A 23676-nucleotide genomic window follows, 5' to 3' on the forward strand; every position below is an offset into this window, starting at 1 on the left:
GTCTGTATTTTGCCTCTAGTCACAGCAGTAAGATAACAGGGTTGCAGCTAGTACTACATAATCAAGGTGGAGTAATAAACACCAATAGCATTGTGAGCAGCCACTCTCAGGCATCTGAGGATTTGGTTCATATGATTCCTCTGTTGTACCTTTTATCTCCTATTCCCTTGATTTTCCTTTCTTGTATTATCTCTTCCTGCTTTCTTTCCTTTTGTCCTCACCTATCTTCTCTTCTTTACCTTTCTTGATACCTTTTTCTGTATTCATCCTCCTAACTCCATCAAATTCAGATGCTCACAGGTCCAACTCTTGCTGCCCTTCCAGCCATTGAACAGATACTCCCTTGCGAGATATTTCTTTGTTTCTTCCCAAGGATTTATTTGAATTTGGTGATCAAGGCAGGTTGTATGTTCGGTGTATAAAAATTAAATTGAATGCTGAAGAGAATGGAGAGCTCTGGAGTGGAAATACCATCTTGCTTCACAGACCATGCAGAAGTGCACCCGGCCCAGTGGTTCATTTTCATCCTTTGATCCTTTTCACTTTTGATATGGGTGCTATGGGGATGATTTGGGTTATTTAATTGTTGGCCTGAACAAAGAAATCTGCCTATATGAAAGTGCAGAGAAAGAGTTTTGTCATTCCTCAGCTACATATATCTGGCCTGGTAGTGACAAGTAACTAGATTTTCCTCATCACTGAAACACACATGCATTTTAGGATTGATAATAGGAATATTTCCAGACATGCCGTTGTTCACAACTGGAGTTGGCATGGGACAAGGGCAATTTGTGCTTCCATTTGTGTGTTAACCACAATTTAGACTTGAGGGAGGTTTTTTATGAGTAATACCTGCAGAACAGATTATGCCAAAGTGATGATTTGTTTCTGTCAATTACTAATGCTTCTCTTTCAGTGACTTTGAATGAGTACAAAAATGTCCAGTCTATTACAAGCTATTTTGTACCTATGATCAGTTAATGATGGTACCTTCCAGTTCCTTTCCAGGTGCAGTGTAGGGTGCTATTTTAAAATTGTAAATCCTTTGTCAGCTTAAGTGATGGTAACCTGAAATGTCCTTTTCTACAGCCTCTGTCTGTATGCCTGAATGATCTGAGGTGTTCAAGTTAGAAGCCCTATAAAAATTTCTGGGCCAGCTAAAAGAGGCATTCTTCATAAGGTGTCCTCAATAGGAGGGCATCCTTCCTCTTTGAGATCGTTATTTTCCCTCACTTTTGCTGCAGAGCTCATTTGCCATCTCAGAACTTTTTTACTGAACAAGACGAAGCTGTAAATGATGGGAAGATCTTGGGCTAGGGAAGGATTTGTCACCTGTTAAGGCCCAGTTTTGAAAGATATTGCTTTAAAATCTTCATTTTGTTCTGAAAAGAAAGGACTGTATCCTGCTATTAAATATTCTGAAAGACGAGGTGTATTTTCTTCTTTTGGAGGACTTTGTTTCCATTTCTTTATACCCCGCGATGTGTGGATAACACCTGCAGTAGAGAGTTCCTAGCAGAGCATAACAGATCATCATCGACAGCAACTTCTTTTTCAATAGTCCTGTCTTGGAAATATCTTCAGTCCTGAAGAGCATTGAGAGTGCCTGATATGTGTGTGTAGGAATGAAAAAGGAAGCACACAGCTGATAAATTGACGTATTTACCTAGATATAAGGAACTAGAAAATTTAATTTGAAACCTGGAGAAAAACCTTCATGTCATGACCAGTGTTCATCAATACTTAAACCTGCAATAACACCCCTAAACACATGCGTTTGAATCCTCAGCTGGATAAACTGTGATGGTGCTAGTGAGTTTAGCAGTGCTCAGTCAGTGTGTGCCCGTGGGGTCTGGGTATCCAAGAGCAGATTGATTCCATTTACCATAGGAAATTGTCTCTAATCAATACCTATTTGGTTGCACAAAAGAAAAGAAATCAGAATCCTGAAATGTGCTGAGTAAATTTAAAATGCTGCTCGGGACTTTACCTATGTCTGATACCAGCCCAAGAAAGAACAGAAAACCACTTTCAGCTTCAATTCTGCTTACTGTAGAGCAAACAGAGCCCAACCATTTTACTTAATATTCAAACATTTCTTTAAGAAAAATCTTGTTGCACAAAGTAATATGTTTCCAAGTATTATTCAGTACAATGCTCAAAAGCTTGTTTGGATAGTTATTCAAGTAAACACTGAAATACTCAGAATCAAAGGAAATATGCACTAGAGCTACACGGCATTATTTAAATAGCTCAGAGGGGTTTTATTTAAAAGAGAGTGAGTCACTGTTGAATTTTAAAGAAACATGCTATTTAAGTCACCAGTGCATAGAGGGGCCCCTATCATTAGCATTTTTCTTCTTGACACTAATTTATAGCACAATGTAGCATTGCATCAAATCATTGTCAAACAGATAATGCCAATGCTCCATTCAGAGCTTTCACATCAGCTGCAAAATGACAGATAACAAGACTGCTTTTGCCTAAATAAAGCAATGCATCTGTTAGAGTCCTAAATGACTTTTTGCACGGGGTGTTCTTCAATTAAGAAAACTCAGGCAAGCTGTGGAGATGTGTTGGAATGAATCTTGACATACTGAAATACCTAGAAGGAGAGAGTAAAGCTATTCATTACCCAGTGAAATGAAAACCATTTCATGTAGGCTATTGAGATTCAGCAGCACTCACCAAAATATATTCTACCCTCCTTTAAAAGTAGGGTGAACAAACCAGAACATAACAGAAGCAACTCCACAAAGAAGAATGCTGAACACTACACAGCTGAAGTCAAAGTCACACGCAACCTGTGTGGAGAGGCATCTGGACCTTCTGCTCCCAGTTATCTTACCAGATAATTTCATAGGGACTAGGAAGGCCATAAATAAATTGAGAAAATCTTACCTTAAGGTCCCAGGAACTATTATTACCTATGCTACAAAGCCCTTTTGCAAGAGTCCAGAATACAGGGCTGATTTATCCTCTCCTCATTCTCACATAACTTTCTATCCCAGGTAAGATAAGGACTGTACATTCCTCCTACAAGAGTTTCTACTATGGTATCTCTAACCAGGACCGCACGCTAAAAGGTCTGTCATGCTACTGCGGACTGGGGGATAGAGCAGATGTCCCAAATATTCTCTTACCTTTCTAATATCTTAGCCCTGGACTTCACACAGTAATTTAACCACTGTAGGTATTTATTTCTTCTGGAAAATGTCTTTAAATGGCCCAAACCACACATGCTCCATTTTCCAAGCTTACCTATATTGACCCTTTAAACATACCCATCTCCCTCCACCTATCTGTAGAAAAGCGTGTGCTTTCCTTTAAAACAGGTAGTAAACTATTCTGAGTGACCAGCAAAGTCTTAAAAACAGCCTTAAGCACCCACAAATATGTACTAAGCAAGTATTAAAAATCCTACCAATATTTTTCTCTCTGCCCCTTAAATTTCTCTCAAATCAGTGCAGCCAATGTTCCTCCTCTCCAATTCTCCCACTGTTGTTTGTAGATGCCCCAGTTGTTCCTACCCTCGGCTGCTTCTTTTGGAGGTCCCCAACCTAACTTCAAAGTTCCTCAGTTAAACCTGAGCAGCAAATTCGGCACTGTTCCAGCCTTTAACTTATTAAGGGGAAATCAAGAGGAACCTGACATCCTTCTATAGATCAAGCTGTGACCTGGACAGAAACAGCAGAGCTGTTCAGGCAGCGAGGTGGGAACCTCTGAAAGAAGAGCAAGGTCAGAAAACACCATTGAAAACACCAGGATCTCTGCTTGGAGATTAGAGGCTTAGCTCATCTGCATCCCCCTTCCTTTATTTTTGCAGTGGCAGTGAGAGGCAGAAGAAAGGAATTAGGCAGCTAAAGTGTTTTTTAACTGCCACTTGGCAATTCTCCCTGTGATGATGTAGGACTCATTTCGATTTCTTCTACCACATTCTCAAAAGACAGAAGCTGGTAGGTGCCCAGTAGATGCCAAAAGTACTCTTCTCAAACAATACAAGATAGATTATCATCTTCTAAATGAGTTAGAATTGCTGAACATAACTATTCATATAAGCAAAAGGGCTGAGCAGTACTTTCAGTCTGTTACCCAGGCAGGTAGATACGATCACACAACAGGAAAGAGTCATCACCAACAAAGTCAGATAACGTTAGCCATATCCAAGATACATTGGAGGTTTGTGGTACTGCACTTAATTCCTCCATACAGATGTGAACAGCACAATACTAGACAACAGAAAAAAAGATGCACATTGATTTCTGCACTTTATCATAGGCACTTATCCACAGCAACTCACAAATCTCATTGAGATTAAAGCTTAATAGCCTGCTGTGGCAGTGACGTTTCATTCCACCTGGATTTACCACATGATGAGGTATTTCCTAAAGAATATAAAGAAACATAAACTGTGGCTGTCAAAAGAAATTAACTGCTCATTTGTTTTTAATGTATTAGCTTGTCCTTTTAAGAAGTTTGTCTATGACTGTGTGATTGCAGAACTGGGCATTGCTCTGTATACACCTGCAGAATTGATAGGAATGACAGCTTTCATTCAGGAGTAGGGATACCTCTCTCTACTGAGCCAACATTTGCCCTCAGGTGAAACACAGAATTTTTATTGTATAAATCACTGTCTTTTTGTTTTATCTTACTCAGCTTAGACAAAGATGCTCACACATCCAGGTGTTATTTGGGAGTATTTTTATTTCCCCTCAAGACCTACACTGGTACAGTAATAGCAACTTGAGGTACCAAGTGCCTGCCTTGCGTGGGCATCAGAAAAGGCATTCAGCTGTCCAGGCTCATGTGCTGTTAAATGCCATTCCCTGTCTCCTGTGAGGAAAACATGATAAGCAGTAGATTTTTCCACTGGACTGGATTCAGTCCTGGACCACCAGTAGCTGTAATTAGTGTTTACATCAGACAGTCCCAAACTGTGCCATAATGAAATATTTTGGAAACAGGTGTCTACCATCACAGTGTGCTCTGTTTTCTGCAAGGAGCAGCTGGTTTTCCCCCTTACCTGTTCTCTCTTTTTTTGCCTCTTATGACTGACTATATCTGTTTCATTACAATTCAAACAGGAGCTATCTTGATCCACAAAATAGGAAAAAATAGCTTGAATCAGACTGGAAGCTGCCATTCATGGTTTCAAAATATTGCGCTCTAAATATTATATCGTATATCAGCATGTCATATCTCAGCATCAAAATCTTGAGATGTTTTTTCAGAAGCCTGAATTGAAATTTCTCAAAAAAAACCCCCAAACCAACCACTTTTTTTCCTCAGGAAATTTTTCAGACTAAATTCTAGTTCTGAATCTGATCGAAATCCATTTAAAGCACTGAAAAAACAAGTGAACCAAAAATTTCAGGCTTGAACTGACTTGAGCCGTTATAACTTCTTCAAGGTCTAACTACTGCTATGTTGCGTTATTAGGAAAGCCCTGGGACGACATTGAGTTTCCAGGCAAATGGGAATCCCCATCAGAATAAATCTCTGCCACTGTTACACACACGGTGCCAAGGGGCTCCAAGATGCAGTTCATGCGATTCCAATTGCCCAGATAGCAAATTTTGACTGGTTGAAAGCCACATCCATGAATAAGTGGATAGATTCAAAGCCATGACCATCAAACTGCAATCAAATGTTTTCAGAATACGTGTGTGTGTGTTAGCATGAGGATTTCCCATGTAAATGTAAGCGATTCAAATTCCCTGTGCCTCAAGAGGATAAGTTGCCTCAGAGATGAAACAGGGCTGGTTTTTGACATGGAGCTTTCAGTCCTGTAAATAAGATGGAGTACAAGAAAAACTGGGGGAGTTTTGTGGAAAACTGAAGCTGGCTTGCATTCCTCACATGTACGCCCATCAAGAAAGATATTGATCACGAGTTTCTGCCGCAGCATATTCTATTGGGACATATTTCTTATAGTACAAGTGACAATTTTGTCTTCATTTACATGCAGCTTGAACAATTTCTTTGACACATTTTGAATGGTGATAACAGAACATTACACTTCTCCTCCAAAGTAATTTGTAAAAACTTCTTCCTTACCAGACTTTGTCAGGGCATGGGTTATAGGTTCATGCTCACACTTTTCACAACCAAAGGGATGAGACACTCTTGGTAATCTGATTGGTCATACGGTACCCTAAGACTAACACTCCATCAGGTCCATTGCCTGGCAAAATAAGGGAAAACACCACTTTCCCAATTTGTCGAACAGTCACAGACTTCATAAAATCATTGGTTCTGCAGTTTTTGCAGGTGGTTGCACTGGTTTACTCATAGAAACATGAAACCAAACATGGAAGAGGTTGTAACCTCATGATTCTGAGCTCAAGACTGGTGTATCACGTCTCGTACAGAGTTATAGCAGCAACCTGTCAGTTATGCCAGCACGGATTGTTTTGCTACTGGAGCCTGGTGGAGCCATTCTGTCTTGTATTAAAAAAACACTGATTGGAAAAGGCAAGGAGTTATTTTCTAGCCTGGCAAAAGGAACACTGATTTTTAGCATCAGACAATGGCAGAGGAGAGATCCCAGCCTGGGTCTCTTGTACCTTATAAGTGCCCCACCCATCGGCCTTTTATATTAGCTTTACATTGAAAAACCTTTAAAATTCTGATTTTATTTCACAGGCAAAAAAAGGGACATTATTTGAAATCCTGATGTTTTATAGAATAGTCAAATAATTTATCGGTGACTTCTAGGTTTTTTAATCAACTTTTGTGTATATAGAGAACTAACTAGGAGATTATCAAAGAATGTGAGTCAGGAGAACTAACACTTAAGAAGTTACATTATAGAAATGACTGGCACCGTCCTTGAACTGTAGCAGGGACCAGCTTTTAGCTATTGTGCATCTCATCGCAATAAATCCCAGTGGAAGCTGAAAAGTGAAAGTGCTGCACAAAACGGGACTAGAGATTACTGTATGGCAAAAGATGTCACTGAGAAATCATCATATAGCAAAAAACAAGTTAATTTCTACAGAAGCTGTTTAAGGAGATCATTGACTAAAAATTGCACGAAAGTGCTTAGATGGCTTTGTACTATAAGATGATGGCAAAAAAGTGAGGGTAAAGCTTCTTATATGACATAATGTCACTAAAGCAGGTAGAATGGGTATTGTTCTAATTTAAAACCCCAAATTCTAGCCATAGTGATATAACAAGATATTATTTATTTGCTTCATGGCCTTGCTAGAAAAGAATTTTGATGCATGCAGGAAAAAAATATTTGACTCCTCAGAGGAAGTCATTATCCTTTTGACTGATTAGTCTGCATTTATTAATGAATCAGCTCCCAAATTGATCATTTGGAGCTATTTTAGTCTAATATGCTACAAAAATTTAGATTGAAAGATTACTGAATAGTTTGAGTCCTTCATTTTTCCCTAAATAATTTAGTCTTGGTGTCTTTTTGGATAAGCTTGATACTGTAATTAATTAAACTTCAAATATTTTGAAATGACTGGAGAATATTTTATGAAACTCAGTGAGCGGTATTAGGTCTGAAAGAGTTTGATAAATTGCTGCTAAAACATTCCATCTGTATAATGAATTGATATTCTTGAATGCCCTGATTACAATGATTTTTAATTTGTGTACAGTGCTAGTGGTGTTGTTTTGAATTTTCCCCTCAATTTAAATTTAATTAAAATGCTGATTGATTGATATAAATTGTTTGGCTGCATTAACTGAGCACGTGTATTCAAGCCTAATTTTTTGAATTATTTACATTATTAAGACACTGTCCCCATCATTTTGAACCAAATATTGTAGCAGAACTGTGCAAATTAAATTACGTTGTAAACAGTTCCCTGCCTACTGTTTGTTACACAATTATGCTCTAGATTGCAAAATACACTCTTGCCAGTGTACTACAAAAAAGAGAAGGAAGGAACAGTGAAGATGGGATCCAAAAGTCTGACATTTTTTTAGGCGAAGAAAGAGCTGAGGAGGAGGGTTTTTTTTTATTTTTTTAACAGCAGTATCTATCACTTTTACCTATTTTTTTCATCTTCAAGCCTATCTCTCAAAATTCTGGTGACAAATAAATGTCGCCATATACTGTGTCAATATTTTCCTTATCAGTTGTGCTGAAGAGCACGCAGACAAGCCATGCAGATGGTCTCATGCCCATCAGCATGCAGGATGTAGGTCCTGCTGCAAACTAGCATCTGACCCGAGCAAAAGTTTGTCTACCAAAGGAACTTCTGGTTCTTTCCAGAGCAAACTTTGATACAAACTGGCATTGTAATTAATTTGACAAACAGATGACCTCCTTCTAAGGTCTAAACAAGACATGAGGCAGTCTGCCACGATGGAAATAGCTGTATGAATTATAAAGAATGGTGTTTGTACTTGGATACTGAAATTTGGTATGGACTGGTAGAAGAGCTGGAATTTCAGCTGACTTAGAACTTCATTTGATTACAAATATTTTTTAATAACTGTCACTGAAATTCAAGGCAGGTGTCTGTTAAAATATATAAACACAAAACTCCTTTATTTTGCTGTAGTTCCAATTATAGCATTATATATTGCAATGATTATCCAGTTTGCTGCCAGTTGATGACTTATAACACAATTATCCATTGCCAAAAAAAAAATAGTAATTTTACAGTCCACTATGCAATAATGAAGTAACAGAAAAAGAAAGGTTAAATATCTAACAAACAAGCACTAAAGATGCAAAACATTAAAAAATAAAACAGAGTTACTATATTAAATATACAGCATAGCATAACAGATCCAAATAATAAAAAGCATTGGAAAAGAAAAACTTCTGTCTTAAGAGTCAGGAAAATTGAAAAATGTCATGTTAAACTCAATGCCAAGGTAAAGCATTGCAAAGCAGGCCCCCATCCACCCGTTTCACATATATACCAGAAGAAAAGAAGACCAAAGTTCAGCATAGTGAATAGAATGGGTAGAACAAGAAGTCTCATGTAAAGAAGACCCTACTGTACAAAACTTCTATACAATAGTTTGTCCAATATGTCAGAAATAACCTTTCTGGGAGAAGGTAAATAACCATACTGGCAATATTTTGCTATCAGACTAATCTTCCCTTGAGCCAGTACAATGTTTTGTATATCATTCCATCAAAAATGTCATTTTAAATCACCATCTGCAATTACATATAATTGCTTAATTAGAATAAGATGAAAAAAAAAAAAAGAAGAAATTATGCTGCATTTGAAAAAAAAAAAATTGTGAGTTTGGCTTTAAAGTAATTTTGCTTGCTGAAATTGTGCTGTTAAGCAAACAATGTTTATATGTTTGGAACTTTATATGGAACAAAAAGTGCCATGCTTAACATCCTCCAAAGAGGTGATATCCTACCATACAGAATGGACTGCTGATCAAGGCATCCAAGACCCTCTGCATGGAAATGAGGAGAGAGCAAGGGCAGGAGGGGCCATGAGCACACCCTAACATGAAGTCAGGACCACCAGGATACCAACACCTGATTCTAAAGTGTAGGCATAGTCTAATAATCAGCTCTTGTCAGCACAGGGGCCTACACCTTCACTTTAAAAAAAAAATAAATTGAAATAGTGATCTACACATTAAAACTGGTTTCTACAGCACTGTAGTGGACAACTGTTGGTCTCACTGAGGGTGATGATTCCCATAGTCCCCCTTTATTTCCCATAACGTTCATTAATTTTGGTCTACAAGAGGAGTTTTGTTGGAAGGTGAAGAAGGCAAGGAAAAGGTCTAACAGTCCTTCAAAGTAGAGCAGTCATGCTGGTGTTTCTTGACATACCCCATGTACATCGAGTTTGCTAAAAGCCAAGGCAGTACAGAATGCTTTCTCTCAGCCCAGGGGTAAGTTTATTTCTCTCTACTGATTCCCTCTGGAGAGTGCAGAGCACTGATGTGTAAGATCGAGTGATGTGACAAAGCATTTGGCAAATGGATAAGCACCACAGTGACTGAATTACTGGGAATTACATCCCAAACTTCCTGTCACTGATCAACACTTATAAAACATACTAGTATCTATCACTAAGCATTTTTCTTAAGACAACTCACCTCCATGCAAAAAATAATGATGGCCCACAATGACACACTCAAAGATCCCAAAGAAACACTAAAAGTGACCCAAAACCTTTTAAATCCTTCAATAGTGATACCTGCCTTTCTGCACAGAAGCAAAGTCTTCTCTCTCTTTTCTACCCAATACATAGTACTGGAATTGACAATGAGAAAAGAAATCTATTCAAATACTTCACACTGTATTTTCTATGCCTCCTCCGTACACCAGCTGAAATACCAAATTAATTTTCACAGTAGCATATTTTGTGACAACTGCAAATAAATGTTTCAGAGTTTTTTTCTCTCCTCAGATTAAATATTTTAAAGCAATCCTTTGTTTTATCAGCCAGGAAAGGGACATTTTTCTGATGCAAAACATTCTGAGGCAAAATCATGTCCTTTATCTGCTCTGAAACCCCTTTTTATGCAGAACCTCTGGTGTGCCTTTCCAGAATGGTCACCCAAAACACTTTGCAACTTCCATGCACTGGCTAAATGCACTTTCCAACTAGGGTTGATTAGAGTTTGGTTACTGTTTTCATAATTACATGGATATTTACCACTGAATGAATAGGAGTGGAGCAGTTACTGTGGTTCAAGGCTTTGAGGCATTCTGTGACAACACACTATTTCTGATGGTGTAATTTGTTCTTGAGTGGATGGAAAAATTTGAGAGATTCATAGTAGCCTCTCCGTTAACTTTCACAGCAGTGAAATTTATACTAATGACTGGGGAATGGGCAGTTTGGGGGGTTTCTTTATCTAGGTCATGTGCATCCTAAACGAGGGTTCTTCAGGATGGAGTTACCAAGGACACTTGCCTCTTGATTCTTGCCGTTGGCTGCTTTGTAGTATTCAGCATATTGTGAGCAGTTAAGAGTCTCCAAATTCCTTCTCTTAGTCTTGACTTTTTCTCCTTCTGTCTTGTTGGGCACAGAGTATCTCTTTTGGTTATCAGGTCTAAATGTAATTGTGTTTCCTTGCTGCTCTTCCCAAACACTACTTTTTTTTTGACACATAACACCTTCACCCCAACTTTATTTCCTTTTCTTTCCTGTGAAGTTTCTACACATTCTTTTCTCTTTGCTTTCTCTCTGAATTTGTATGATCCATTTTGACTTCCTTTGTAATTTTCAGTGAAATTATCTACTCTCTAAGCCCCTCCACTTTTTCCTCTGCTCTAGGAATCGACTTCCATTTAATAAGTATGTGTCCTGCGTGAGCTTCATGACTCTCTGGGAGCGCTGCATATACCACACTCTGGATTGCCTTAAAACCTTGGTAGCCAGTCTGTAAAGCTCCTGTTGTTCCTCCTTTCAGTAAGGTTATAATTTGTAAATGGAAGGACTTCTCTGCACTAAGCACACCTCATTTTACTGTCTCCGGTTCACTCTCAGATTCACTAATTCAGTTATTTATGCAATACACACTGCCTCTGAGGATCTGCTACAACTGCATCCGAAGTTTGGCCTGACTTTGTGCGTACTCAGGTTATTTCTCTTTTACAGGGTTGTTCTCTTCAAGGTACCTCTTGCTATCTAGATCAGATTAATGGACAAGCAATAAATAAGTCACTTATTCTGTAATGTTAGCAGTGGTAAAGTGTACAAGCTTCTCCACAGAAGTGTGTTAAACACCCACAGTGCAGCTCACAGCCTGTGGGAATGGGATATCACAAACTCTTTGAGAAGACCTCTGCAGGCATTTTGCCCAAATTTTATTAAAGCATTTCAATAGGCGTTTCAACACCCAGCACAAGAATTTGTACAATTAGGGTGAAATTAACCACTGGGAAGAGAGCCAGCATAAGACCTCTTCAATGCTCACATCCCAATTAAGTGCTCAGAGTCTAAACGATGACCAGGCCTTATCCTGGTATCCTATCCAGGGATTAATTAGATCCTCAAGTATTAAACTGTTTATCCAAGTGGATTTTTCATCCAAGTGCAAGGTATGGTATTTAAAACATTCATAGTACTGGACTGGGTTTAGGATTGGAATTGATTTCACTAGGCTTTATGTCTACATCTCGGCAAGTCATCTAGCCTCCCTTTTTTGTTAACAGAGAGAAAGAAGCCCATTCACGACATGAACTGTAAGCCCACCCAAATTTTATCCGATCAACTACACTGACGCTTGCTTTGACAAGCAGAAGAACAAGTCAAACATTACAGAGATGGAGGATTAGACGAAAAGATTGTTATGACTGAGAACGTGGCCACCATCTGCTTTCTCACTGATCCTTAATTTGAGTGTTGTTTCCTTTAAACTGTTTAGCTAAACGTTCTGGTCTAACTCCAAATAGTATTAAAACCAGAAGTTCAGCATGTTATCTGTTCTGTAAAATTTTTTAGCTGCTCTCTATATATATGTATATATATATTTTAAAAAAAAGGAAAAGAAAATGGTGAACACCTCTCCTGCATAGCCCTATTTGCTTTAGCACAGGTCTGGGGTTTTATGCAGCTATTCCACCGCTCCCACGGCTGCTTTGCACTATACCCCGCCAGTGCCACAGTAGCATTCATGTGCATGGCCCTTCGCACAGCAGCTGTCACAGAAAGCTGAGCACACAATCACTTCTTTCTGTTTGCTCCTGTTGTTGTCGTGATTTATTAGGTACAAAGGCAGGAGACTGGCCCCGCCCAAGTCGGAAATAGAGTGTTTCACCCCAAAAGGGAGTATGGGGAATGGTGGGAGAGCTACAATGACCAGGTAAGCAAACAGCAAGTGGCCTTAGGGCAGTGTGATATGTCTGTGAACAAGAGGAGCAGCCCTGGGACATTGCCAGGCCAGATCCTCTGTCTGTAATTCCTGTGCATCCCATATAGTATGTCTAGAAAAGAAAAAGAAAAAGAAAACACGTGCTGATTTCTATGTTCCATCTGATCGCCAAAAAAAATCTGCACCGTGTCCATTCGAGTGATCCTAACCACGTGTCCTGTGTGATGTTGTTGTAATATGGTGCTTTGGGGAGGAGAAACCTTACACCTGACTCATTAAGCCAGTAGAGCAGATTAAGAGAGATAGCATTCAAATTTGGAGTGAGCAGCTCCAAAACTCCTCTGGAATGGTGGTCCCACTACATATTAGAGGTTACATTAGGTCTAATCAAAAGAGCTTTTAAAAAGACCAGAGAAAACCTGATTGATGAAAACATTTTCCAATATGAAAATGTTGGTTCTTCTCAATCAAAATCCCTTGTGGGAAAGTACAGTTTTACAGTGGTTTTAAAGAAAGGTTTCAAGCTCATTTTAAATAGAGTTCAGAACATCTTTTTCATAACTTTCTCCTTTTAATTTAATTTATATATTAATTTTCAATTTTTTGGGGGCCATTATCTATTGCATGACATTATACACCAATATTACAATTTTAATGAATATCAAATACTGCATTTTTTCAGCATTACTGGGAAGAGCTGTTTCAATACGGCCATTTTCATGTTTTTGTATCAAAATACTTCAACCTCTTTAATTCTGTGAAACACTTGAAGATTTCAGCTATTCATCTCATTTTGAGTCCAGTCAGATTTCCGAATGTTGAACTCTCCCATAGGACAGAAAATCCATTTCTCCAGACATCTCCATTAATAAATGAATAAGCCACATGTGTCACAGATGGTTATAAATCTTTCATGAAACAATACCCTTAATAAGCATTGTATCATTGTGTTACATTCTACTACAAGTTAGAAGCATTTTGCTTACCATTTATTCAAAGACCTACTCATTCCTTATCAACCTCTGTAAGGTATTTATAAAGGTAACCTTAGAGCACAGTATGACCAAATTATACCTTTACTTTTCCCAAGTGTTACATCACAGGTGAATTTTAACATTGCAGGAGGGTGTTCAGTGAAACACTTGTACAGTGTTATGTACCCTTTGGGTACAACAATATTCACTCATGTATATAAGGCTATGGACTATAACGCCACGTAGCACACACCTGGGGGACTCCTGCTGTTTAAGTAACATCAGGAACATTCATCGCTGAGTGTTGTATGAAATGTATACACGTCTGTTATTATTTGTTAGCTGGGATCCCATTTCTTGTCTGCGTGTTGTCTGGATTATTTTTTTTTTCCTACATTGCATTGCCTTCAGTGATATTTATTCTTCATTTAAAAGCTATCTGGAGTCACTATATAAGAGAATTTTGAAGAGAAGAAAAGTACATGTAAATGTCAAACAACTGTATTTTGTTGTACAGTATTCAGCTGTTTTGCCTGGCCATATATACACACTTGAAAAACCTTCTTTTTTATATTTTATTTCTTCACAGTGAAGAATCTGTTTGCATTCCAGACTGTAATCGATCTGAGTCAAGTAGAGAGGAGAAAAAGGTTCCTGTTAAAGAGGATGCCCTAACAGTTAAAAAGACTGGAAACTGTGTCAGTCTAATAGTTCCACAGCAAGACTGTCAGCCGCGAGACCTACTCAAACAGTTAAGAACACCTGCTGCTTAACAGAGAGTGCAATTGCATTTGATGGCTGTGTTTTGTTGTCTCCAGCCACAGTGTCCTGGCCAGTGGTCCTTGTCAAATTTCATGAGCTAAGTAGAGCTGCCACTGAATAGCCCGGGAGCCTCCCAGAGAGAACGTAGATGTTGCAGAAAGGAAAGTAGGTGCCATTCTACTGTCTCAGTAAGTACCAGACCAGTGCTAGAAGTCACTGGGATGAAGTACAGATGGAAAAAAGACAGGTGCAGGGGTCTGACCATTTGGGAATAATGGAGAATCTCTTCATCTCACGGGACGAAGAGGTCCCATGATACCGACCAAATCACACCTAACGTCTTTTCGGTATAAAAGATGCTGTGCAATTTCATACTGGGCAGTATTGTTCAGCTCATTCTCAAATCCCTTGAGCAATATTATTTTTGTGTTTCAACCCTAGTGTGGATATTTTTCACATCAGGGTTTAACTATCTCCGTACATTAGTCTTACAAATGGTTTGGGGATTTTCAAGATGAAAAGTGACATAAAAATAGCCATAATGGGTACACTGTGTGATGCTTTGTAAAGCTATTTCTGATTAAGAGAAATCTGTGACCATCACCTGTGACCATCAATCACATATATCTGATAAAACCAATTATAGAATGGGATGTTTTAGGAGGCTTTCACAAAGCAGGCATCACAACATCTTTTTTTAATTTATTTTTATTTCTTGCATATTTGCATTTCTGATTTGATTAAATGCAATGGGTAAGAAAATGCTTAATAATTCACAAGAGTATTTTTTCTGCTGATAAGTCCCATGTGCATAAATATCTCTGTAGTTATTTATCAGCAATGCCAAACACCTGAAATTCCTCCAATTGTATGCTTTTTGCAGAGAATAGAATTAAAATCAAATCTTGACTCTGGAGATACAACTGGAAGAGTTAAATCTTTCTTTTTTTTTTTTTTTTTCCTTGAGCACTCCTTGTGCTCCTGATTTCAGGGTCAGGTAAGGTGATGGTTCCTATTTTTCCCAGTTTCCATTTCATACATTTAGCGAATTATCAATGAAAAAAATTGAAAAAACACTTTGACTGAGCAATGTTGAAAGCATCTTAAAGCTTTGTGCATCAGGAAGCAGAACTCACAGTTCAAAAGGTGGCATTGTCCACTCTCCATCCTGTGAATAGGATGCTCCAACGTAGCAGAGTTATGCTCAGGGATGCTTGAAGTGACATTTTTCAGACAAGAAGCAAAACCCAGCACTAGCTGCCTTAACTAACAACTGCAATGAGGCCGCAGTAATAGAGGAAAGAATTACATCTGGTATCAAAATCACTTTTGCATTTTGGGTCATGATAATAAGCGCCCTAGAAATGTTTAATTCAGATACCAGATACTCCATTTCCTGTTCTAACCAGGCATGCTGCTGAAAAAGCTGCCAGCATTAGTGTTGCCGGTGGCTGCTCTGGGAGGTCATTGGCAAAGTTCCTGTCCGTCAGCTCTCTCTCACTTCTAGGTTCTTTCATCCTTATACATTAAAGTCATTCATATAAATGTCAGCTGTGATTTTCATAAGGAAAGGAGGTATCAACAGATTACAGTTCATGGAGTAATATAAATAAATTCCCTTGCTTCTGTTAACAGAAAACAACTCTGCAATATAATTGCAAAATATGTTGTTTACTTCTAGAACTCAGGACAGGACAAAATGAATTTTTGCCCTGTATAATTCCTCTTTTGTGTTTCATTGTTATTTATCTCCATAGAACAAGCAACATGGGAATAATTTAAGCTAGATGATTTAAGTGATATACCACTAGCAGGCTGTTTGTGTGTGGCAGAATTGGCTTTCACCCAGGGAAACAATTATATAGGTATGTAGAGTTTCCCTTGAAAGCCATTTAAAAAGAAAGGAATAGCAACAACATAAACCATTACAGTAGTAGAACTGACCTGGTTTAGACACCTAGCATCCAGTTTTAGCCTGTCATCCAGGTTGTCCTACAGTCCCAGAAGAAACTATGACTTATTCATACAGGTACCCTGGAGTTTGCCACTTCAACTACTTATTTCTTTTCAGTGTTTTTAGCAAGTTGCAAGGCACTTACATTCTCCCAAGGATGAAGAACTTGGGTCATTGCAAGCAAAATGCATGTTCATCTAAGATTGGCTCAGTTGACAAGACTAGAGAGACAAAACAGTCACGTGCCCGTGCTTGCATGCATCACGGGCACACACAGATTGCCTCTTGTGAAGAGTCAGGTTTTAATTAAATCTGCAGATAGCATACAAATCCTTTTCAGGCAGAGTAATTATATCATTGAGTCTTTAATAAGGTTTCAGCAAGGGACTTTAAAAGGACGACAGCTTCTTACTGTTTATTTTGACAACGGGAGTTTTTCTTGGGAGAATGTTGTATGGACTAAGTTAAGTACAGAAGTTTATACTACTTACCATTGCCAGATCCTTCTCTGGATAAGACAGAAGGACTTCTCCCTTAAAGACAGGAGAAGGCTGTCCTTAAGAAACAGGCTGGGTCTACGCAGTGTTGGAGCAATAACTTAACTACATCAGCTTCTTAAGAACCAAGATATTGCTTCAAATTTGAATACAACACCCTATTTTAGCCATTGAAGCATCTAAGCATAACTTTGCTGCCAATTTTAGCTCAATAGAATTTAGATCAGTGCCCCGAAATATGAACTTTCATGCACGGACTTATAAATTAAAGAATTTGACATCATTCCTTATTATATTAATGTGCAGAGAGGTCACAAACCAATAATACACGTCTCCATCAAGTTATCGTCCAGTATTTGTTTTCAGTTGTATCATTTCAAATATGGAATCAGATACTGATATTGATACATAATAGAGAACGAAAATGCTCCTAAATTTTTGTATTAATCTCTATTGATTCCCCTTATATTCTACTTTCCACTGGTGAATAATACTATGTAGCTATTCATTCTAAGCTTTCTTAGAAAATAATAAATTCCATCATTTAAAACTGTTTTTCCTATTTCATTTAAAGATACTATCAAGAGAATAAGTAACTCATTGTCAAATTATATATGCTTTCAGTAATTGTCCCGATGCTAGTCCCTAGGCACACATCATCAGAATTAGTTTTAGCAGCTTCAGGTAATTAATGAGAATGGTACCCTTGCTAGAATATGAGAGTTTTCAGCTGCAGTGACTGACAATGCCTCTTCCCATTTTTCATTTCTTCTACATTTTGAAGGACCACACAAAACACATTTGCTTTAACAGCGTCTGGCTAAAGAAACCCTGGTGGCAGAGCTACGCACCATCTCATAGATAATCATACCACAGAGCAAGAAATGCTGAAATAAAACTTCTGCTACCTCACCAAAAAAAACAAAGGACCACGTGATCTGTTCTATACAGTAAAAAACCCCATGTGTAAGGGGAAGGGAACAATTTTCTTAGCACCTAAGTAGATAAAAAGCAGTTAATATTCTTTATGAATAAAAGCCCTAAAGACAAAACTTAAGTGCCTCTAAAAAGATTAAGGGAAGAAAATAAGAAACAATACTAATTGCTATTCTGTCAGCAAATGGACAACTGTAGAGGAAATATTTAAAATATCAGAGACTTCAAAAGCTCTCTTGTTTATGCCACTTTCATTTCTTATACATATTATATCATGGTAGGTCTAGCAGCTTGGGAAAAAGCCTAGCTATCAAACTCAAAGCAGCTTTTAGTAAAGAGACTGGAGAAACAATTAGTATGACTGGTTCTGAGGAAATACGTCTCATATATAAAACTGAACATAATTAACCTATAGTGAAAGAAAAGAAAAAATGTGCTATGCAGAAGGTTTTGTTTCATCCAAACAAATAATTATTTTGCTAACATTTTGGTTTGGAAATTATGTCACTCACTGACTGGAGTTTTCTTTTCTCTGAATATGACCTGTACTCCTTTCTGCTCTTCTCGGTACAATGTGCCAGCAGAAAAGCAGAGTGTGGTAGGAAAATGTGTGTTCAGCCAAACTTAGCAGTGGAACTCCTTTGGGAGCTCACAAGTGTAATTCTGCTGTTCTCACATGAGGGAGACAAAATCTCTTGCAAGAAAACTCTAAAATTTCATGGTCCTAAAGTTTACCATCATCAAAGGGTCACAGAAGAGCTGGACCTAATAAATGTAAACAATTGCATTAGTAGACATCATAGTCTATGTCTCTGATCTATCTTTGTTTCTCTATTTCTAAATTGCGCGCATTGTGGTGGTTTCCAGTTAACTTGACAGAGTAGCAATAAGCAGTTAGACCAGAACTGTAAACCTAGATTTATACCAATATATGAAAACAAGCAGTGTTCCTTTCACAGAGGTGATAAATGATTGCACACCTCAATCCAATGTTTACTTTGTAGTAAGTAGGTGCAGCATGATAAAATGGATGATACTTTTCTGAGATAACAATTCCAATTATTGCTGGGCTTTTAACTATAGGGTTCATTCCTTACTGATAAATTGCTGCTTTCTTCCTATTCAGTTTTTTATATCAAGGAATTTGCAATGAATAATGGTCAAGTCTTTCAGGCTTTTGCACAAATTTTACATCAAACAGACACTGGGTCTCCTTTAGACCTCTAGGATCTCTGTGAGAGCCACGCGTACAGCTTGATTACTCTTGGGCACAAGGCAAAGGCAGTAAAGGAGTGCATCAGCCAAGACTGACCCAAAACCAAACTGGGATTGAGGGGTTCTGGTGACAGCTGCCACATTCAAGATTTAACTGTCAGCTGCCCTTGCCCTGGGCTGGACACAACCCCGGATTTCATCCTTTTCCTTTCCCCAGTCATCCTGAACAGTGACCAGGGACAGAGAAACATGTTCTTTTCACAACCTCTTACAATCTGACCTTCACTCAGATGAAAATGTCTACATGCATTTAGTGCTCATGTACACATTTAAAGCCGTAGGGTTTGAACATCTGTACTAAGCCAGTGCTTGAAGTCAGGAGGGATGCTAGACTATACCTCTTTCTTTGGGCAAGCATTTCTATTTGCATTGGTTAATCCTTCATGTTAATGGCATTTTTTTTACCTCTGTGGCAGGCAGGTCTGTCACAGATCCCTCTGAGCTCTGAACTCAGCAGGAGTTGAGAGACCCCACCAGGGAGGACATCCAGGACTGCAGCTAGGCCCTCTCTTCCTGCCAGATCAAAGTTACAAGTGCCGGGTCACCCAGCCTCCTGGTCCAGCTCAAACTCAGCAGGAGCTGGGAGGATATCTCATGGTCATCATACCAGAACTAGAGTCAAGATGTCACCTGCCAAAGGATCCAAATCCTGCTCCTGCTGCTGGCACCGAGCTCCCACCGAGCTCAGGACTCAGCATGACCAAGGAGCCAGGGCCCTCAAACAGCTCTCCACACCCACCGAGTACATCTTCCAGTGAGAGGAGCAGGCAGTCCTCAGAGGCAACAGTTTTCCTGTGAGGACATTCATGCTGGATGTTCATGCCAGCTCCTGTTTGTTGCGACGGGGGAAGACGTGGACATTCAATATGAGCAAGCTTCGTTTATTGAAGAGCACAGCTGTCTTTTATAATAGTCTAAAACATATTCCATATATACCCTACTATAATTAGCTACTACATGTTTCATATATATTCTGCTATAATTAGTTATATGTGTTCCACAACACAGCATTCTGATTGGTTCATCACTCCAGCCCTTAGCTCCTTATCTGCGTCTGGTTACCTCTTCTTCTCCCATGCAGCTACTCCCTCTTTTCCCATGCCTGAGCAATCACAGGCTTCTCATTACCGTGTAGCACCTGCAGTCAGGGTTAGGGTGTCCTCGCCAATTTAGCAATCACACGAGCTGAGTCCGATGTTTCTCAAGCTCCTACTCGGCCAGCTGGATCATATCTATGTTACCCTTCTCAACTAGCCAATTTCCCACACCTGTTCAGATCAGGGTCGTATCCACAGAGATGCAAAGAGTCAAAGTGATCAGTGCTACAGGTTAGTTTTGACTTTTCCTGCTTGCTTTGATTGAGGTACAGCAAAAGGAAGGGATTATCTGAACAGCAAGCTGGCATTTTGGGGGTAGGTGCATAACAGTTAACTTCCAAGATCCAGACAACATCCTGGTGACCACTGCAGCAAAGGGGTGAGCCCTTATATACTCATGCAGATCATGTCCCAGTCTAGCCTTTATTAAAATACCCACTGGTTTACATTGTGTTTGTCTACTGGATTTTGTCATGCTACTTTTGAAGGGGAAAGCTGTTGGCATATATCGTGTTACATGATCCATCGTAATTCCATGTAATGTATTCATGGATGTGAACCTACAAGAAAGTTTTGTTTACTCTCAGCACACAACTGTTTTTTTAGATGACTGGAAAAGCTATGAAATTGATAGTGCATGGCAAGCCTCCACATGAAGGCTGGTATAAAGTCATCTGTGTTTAGTAAACTATGTCTTGCAAAATGTTACACTGCAGGCTAACATGTGTGAGTATATCTATTTCAGGCTTAAAAAGCAAACAAACAAGCAACAAATTTGTGATACTCTGCCAGGGTCTCCAATGTGGTTGTCTTTCCAAAAATCCTAAATAGCTGTAGTAAATGTTTTGGAAACCAAAGTAAATCGTGTAAAGTTCTGTTGCATTGTATATATAAATTGTGCTTATTTTTATGTGGAGACTGTGTTTTTTCCTGTTGACGTCATTTCAGAATCATCGTCTGTTTCAGTTAAGAAATATTTCTAATGGTCTTTCTTAATCCCAAGAACTATAGGTTAATGGATGTATAAACACCAGCTCATCAGCCTAAGGAAGATGCAAAAGGAGATGAGTGGTTTCATACCACATGTTTATAAATGCCCTGGCTGCCTTTCCTTAGGTAGCAAGAGGAGAAAAATAAGCAACTTTGATAAAGAGCAGGGAGTGACGGGATCTGAAGAGAAATTACCCTAAGAGGACTCATTTTGTAGGAGAGTGGAGCAAAATGTTTATTGCTGTCTCCAAACGCTGGTCACCATGAGGAGCTGCTTGTATAGCTTGTCCATGATTTCTTTCCTACTAGGAATATAGTTTTATTCTCTGACCTGACCTGCAATTAATAAAATTAAGTTCTTTAAGCTAGTGGTGGCTAATTTACCAAGTACTCTGATCATTACCCATTAGAAGCGCTTCTCCACGCACAACCAGAATAGCCAATTTCCAAGTACTGGCATAGAAGCAGATTTTTTTCCCAGCCATAAAGGACTATGCTCCTCCATCTTCCAGTCTACGCTCCCTGCCCCATACCAGGAATCCATGGCCATCACCCTACACCAACCGCCTTACTGTTGAATGCTCCCAGGCCAACCTACACACCTGCGGCCCGCAACCCGGCCAGTTCAGGTCTCCCATTTATTCCCTTCAATCATGTACCTCTTCCTCACTCCTCAGTCCCACAGCCGCCCTTCCTGACAGTGATCCAACAGAAGGGAAACAATCAAGCTGCTCCCATCCTCAAGAGGGACACTGCCTATGTCCCGAGGGCAGCAACAGAGGGGTCAGCAGTGGCCATGAACTAGCACGGAGTAGGTCACAGCTGGGTGCACAAATGGCCTGTGAAATGAGCTGGCACACTCTGCTTGTTTGCCTAGAACATACCTATATTAATCGCAGATATAGTTATATCACAATAGAAATAGATGTAGATATAGATGATATAGATATAGATATAGATATAGATATGTAGACAGTCAGTTTTATGATGAATATAAGCTCTGAGGTACAACATACCCCTGGTATAGGTACAGTGATTACGTTTTTAACTTTGATGCAGGTTACCATTTTATCCTATTTCTGTTCACAGCTCTAATGGGAAATCCGTTTCCTGGGCCCAGAATGAGAAAAGCAGCAGAGGAGCACACCTTTGGCAGCGGTTGTCAATCCACATCAACAAAAAAGAGAACCCCAATCAAACGGCAGTGATCAAGCCTTTTTCTAAAAGCACAGATAGTAGCCGACATAGTAGCAGCGCTACATTTCCTGAGGCCAGTGCCAAAACACTTTACGATGTTTCGGAAGCAGAAGAGCAATACCCAGCTCAGTACCGACCGCAGACTCCCTCGCCTATCAGCACGTTGAGCCACAGAACTGCCTCCGTTAGCCGAACAGAAGATGATGCCCCTACCTTCCAGTCAGAGCCTCCTCAGAGAAGTAGCTCCTCTCAAGGCTCCCTCATGGAGCAGATCAGTAGCGTGGTTACTCGCTTTACAGCCAATATCAGCGAGCTGAACTCTATGATGCTTTCAACAGCCACTCCAGGGACAATGGTGGCCACCCCTCTCTGCTCTTCGTACCTGATTCCACGGGAAATCCAGCTCCCTACGACGATGACCACATTTGCAGAGATCCAACCGCTTCCTGCCATTGAAGTCAATGGCGCTTCGCAGTCAGCTAGGAAACCTTCAAATGGCAGCATCAAAGAAGGCACTTCAGAGACCCCATCAACCAAGCAAGACCTTGAGGAGTTGGTAGCTTTAACTCCTCCTTCTCCTTTTAGAGACTCCATCGATTCTGGAAGTGCATCTCCCAGCTCTCCGGTTTCTGAATCAGCTCTCTGTATCCCGTCGTCCCCAAAGTATGATACGCTCCTTATCAGAGATTATGCTCAAAGTTCTTCTTCGCTGTGAATGTAGTTCAAGACAACGTTGGATCTCAACGACTACAAGCAAGTAGTGAGGGGACAGCCAAGCCTTCAAGATCTCCAGTGTTTATGCAGATAAGAGCGAGAGGCGTTGGGTCATCTTGTGAGAAATGGAGAGGAAGAAGAGGAATTACTTGAGAAGTGGCAACATCAGATTAATTATGCTGTTTTAAAGACAAAAAGACTCTTGGCAGATTATCGTGGCCTTAAAAAAAACATGGGCTTTTCAGAAACACTGAATCTATTTTTGAGGGCTTATAAGGAGTCTGTTAAATCAGTTACATACCAAGTGCTTTGCTTTAGTATTACAATGAACCGTGTGTACAATATACGGGGCGGGGGGAAACTAGATTGTAAACAACTGTACAATGGTTTGTTTGTTTACTCTGATTCCTTACCCAGAAGTGAACCTTGATCTTTTATCAAGAATAGAAGACCAAACATTGAATGTACATTTTCTAACAGACTCAAATCTGGGACCA

The 23676-nt window shown here is 39.4% G+C and overlaps 1 protein-coding gene across 1 annotated transcript in view; it reads left to right on the forward strand.

Annotated features, from left to right (window-relative positions):
* GRM5 (glutamate receptor, metabotropic 5) overlaps positions 1-23180 on the forward strand; it is a 276118-nt gene extending 252938 nt beyond the window's left edge. Inside the window, exons 9-11 of the mRNA XM_009881188.1 lie at positions 12679-12774; positions 14347-14508; positions 22358-23180. Of these exons, the coding sequence (XP_009879490.1) occupies positions 12679-12774; positions 14347-14508; positions 22358-23180 (1081 nt within the window). The remainder of the gene's footprint in view (positions 1-12678; positions 12775-14346; positions 14509-22357) is intronic.
* Positions 23181-23676: the final 496 nt, after the last annotated feature.

This window comes from Charadrius vociferus, unplaced genomic scaffold, assembly GCF_000708025.1.
Source record: "Charadrius vociferus isolate BGI_N301 unplaced genomic scaffold, ASM70802v2 scaffold1, whole genome shotgun sequence".
Taxonomy (NCBI): Eukaryota; Metazoa; Chordata; class Aves; order Charadriiformes; family Charadriidae; genus Charadrius; species Charadrius vociferus.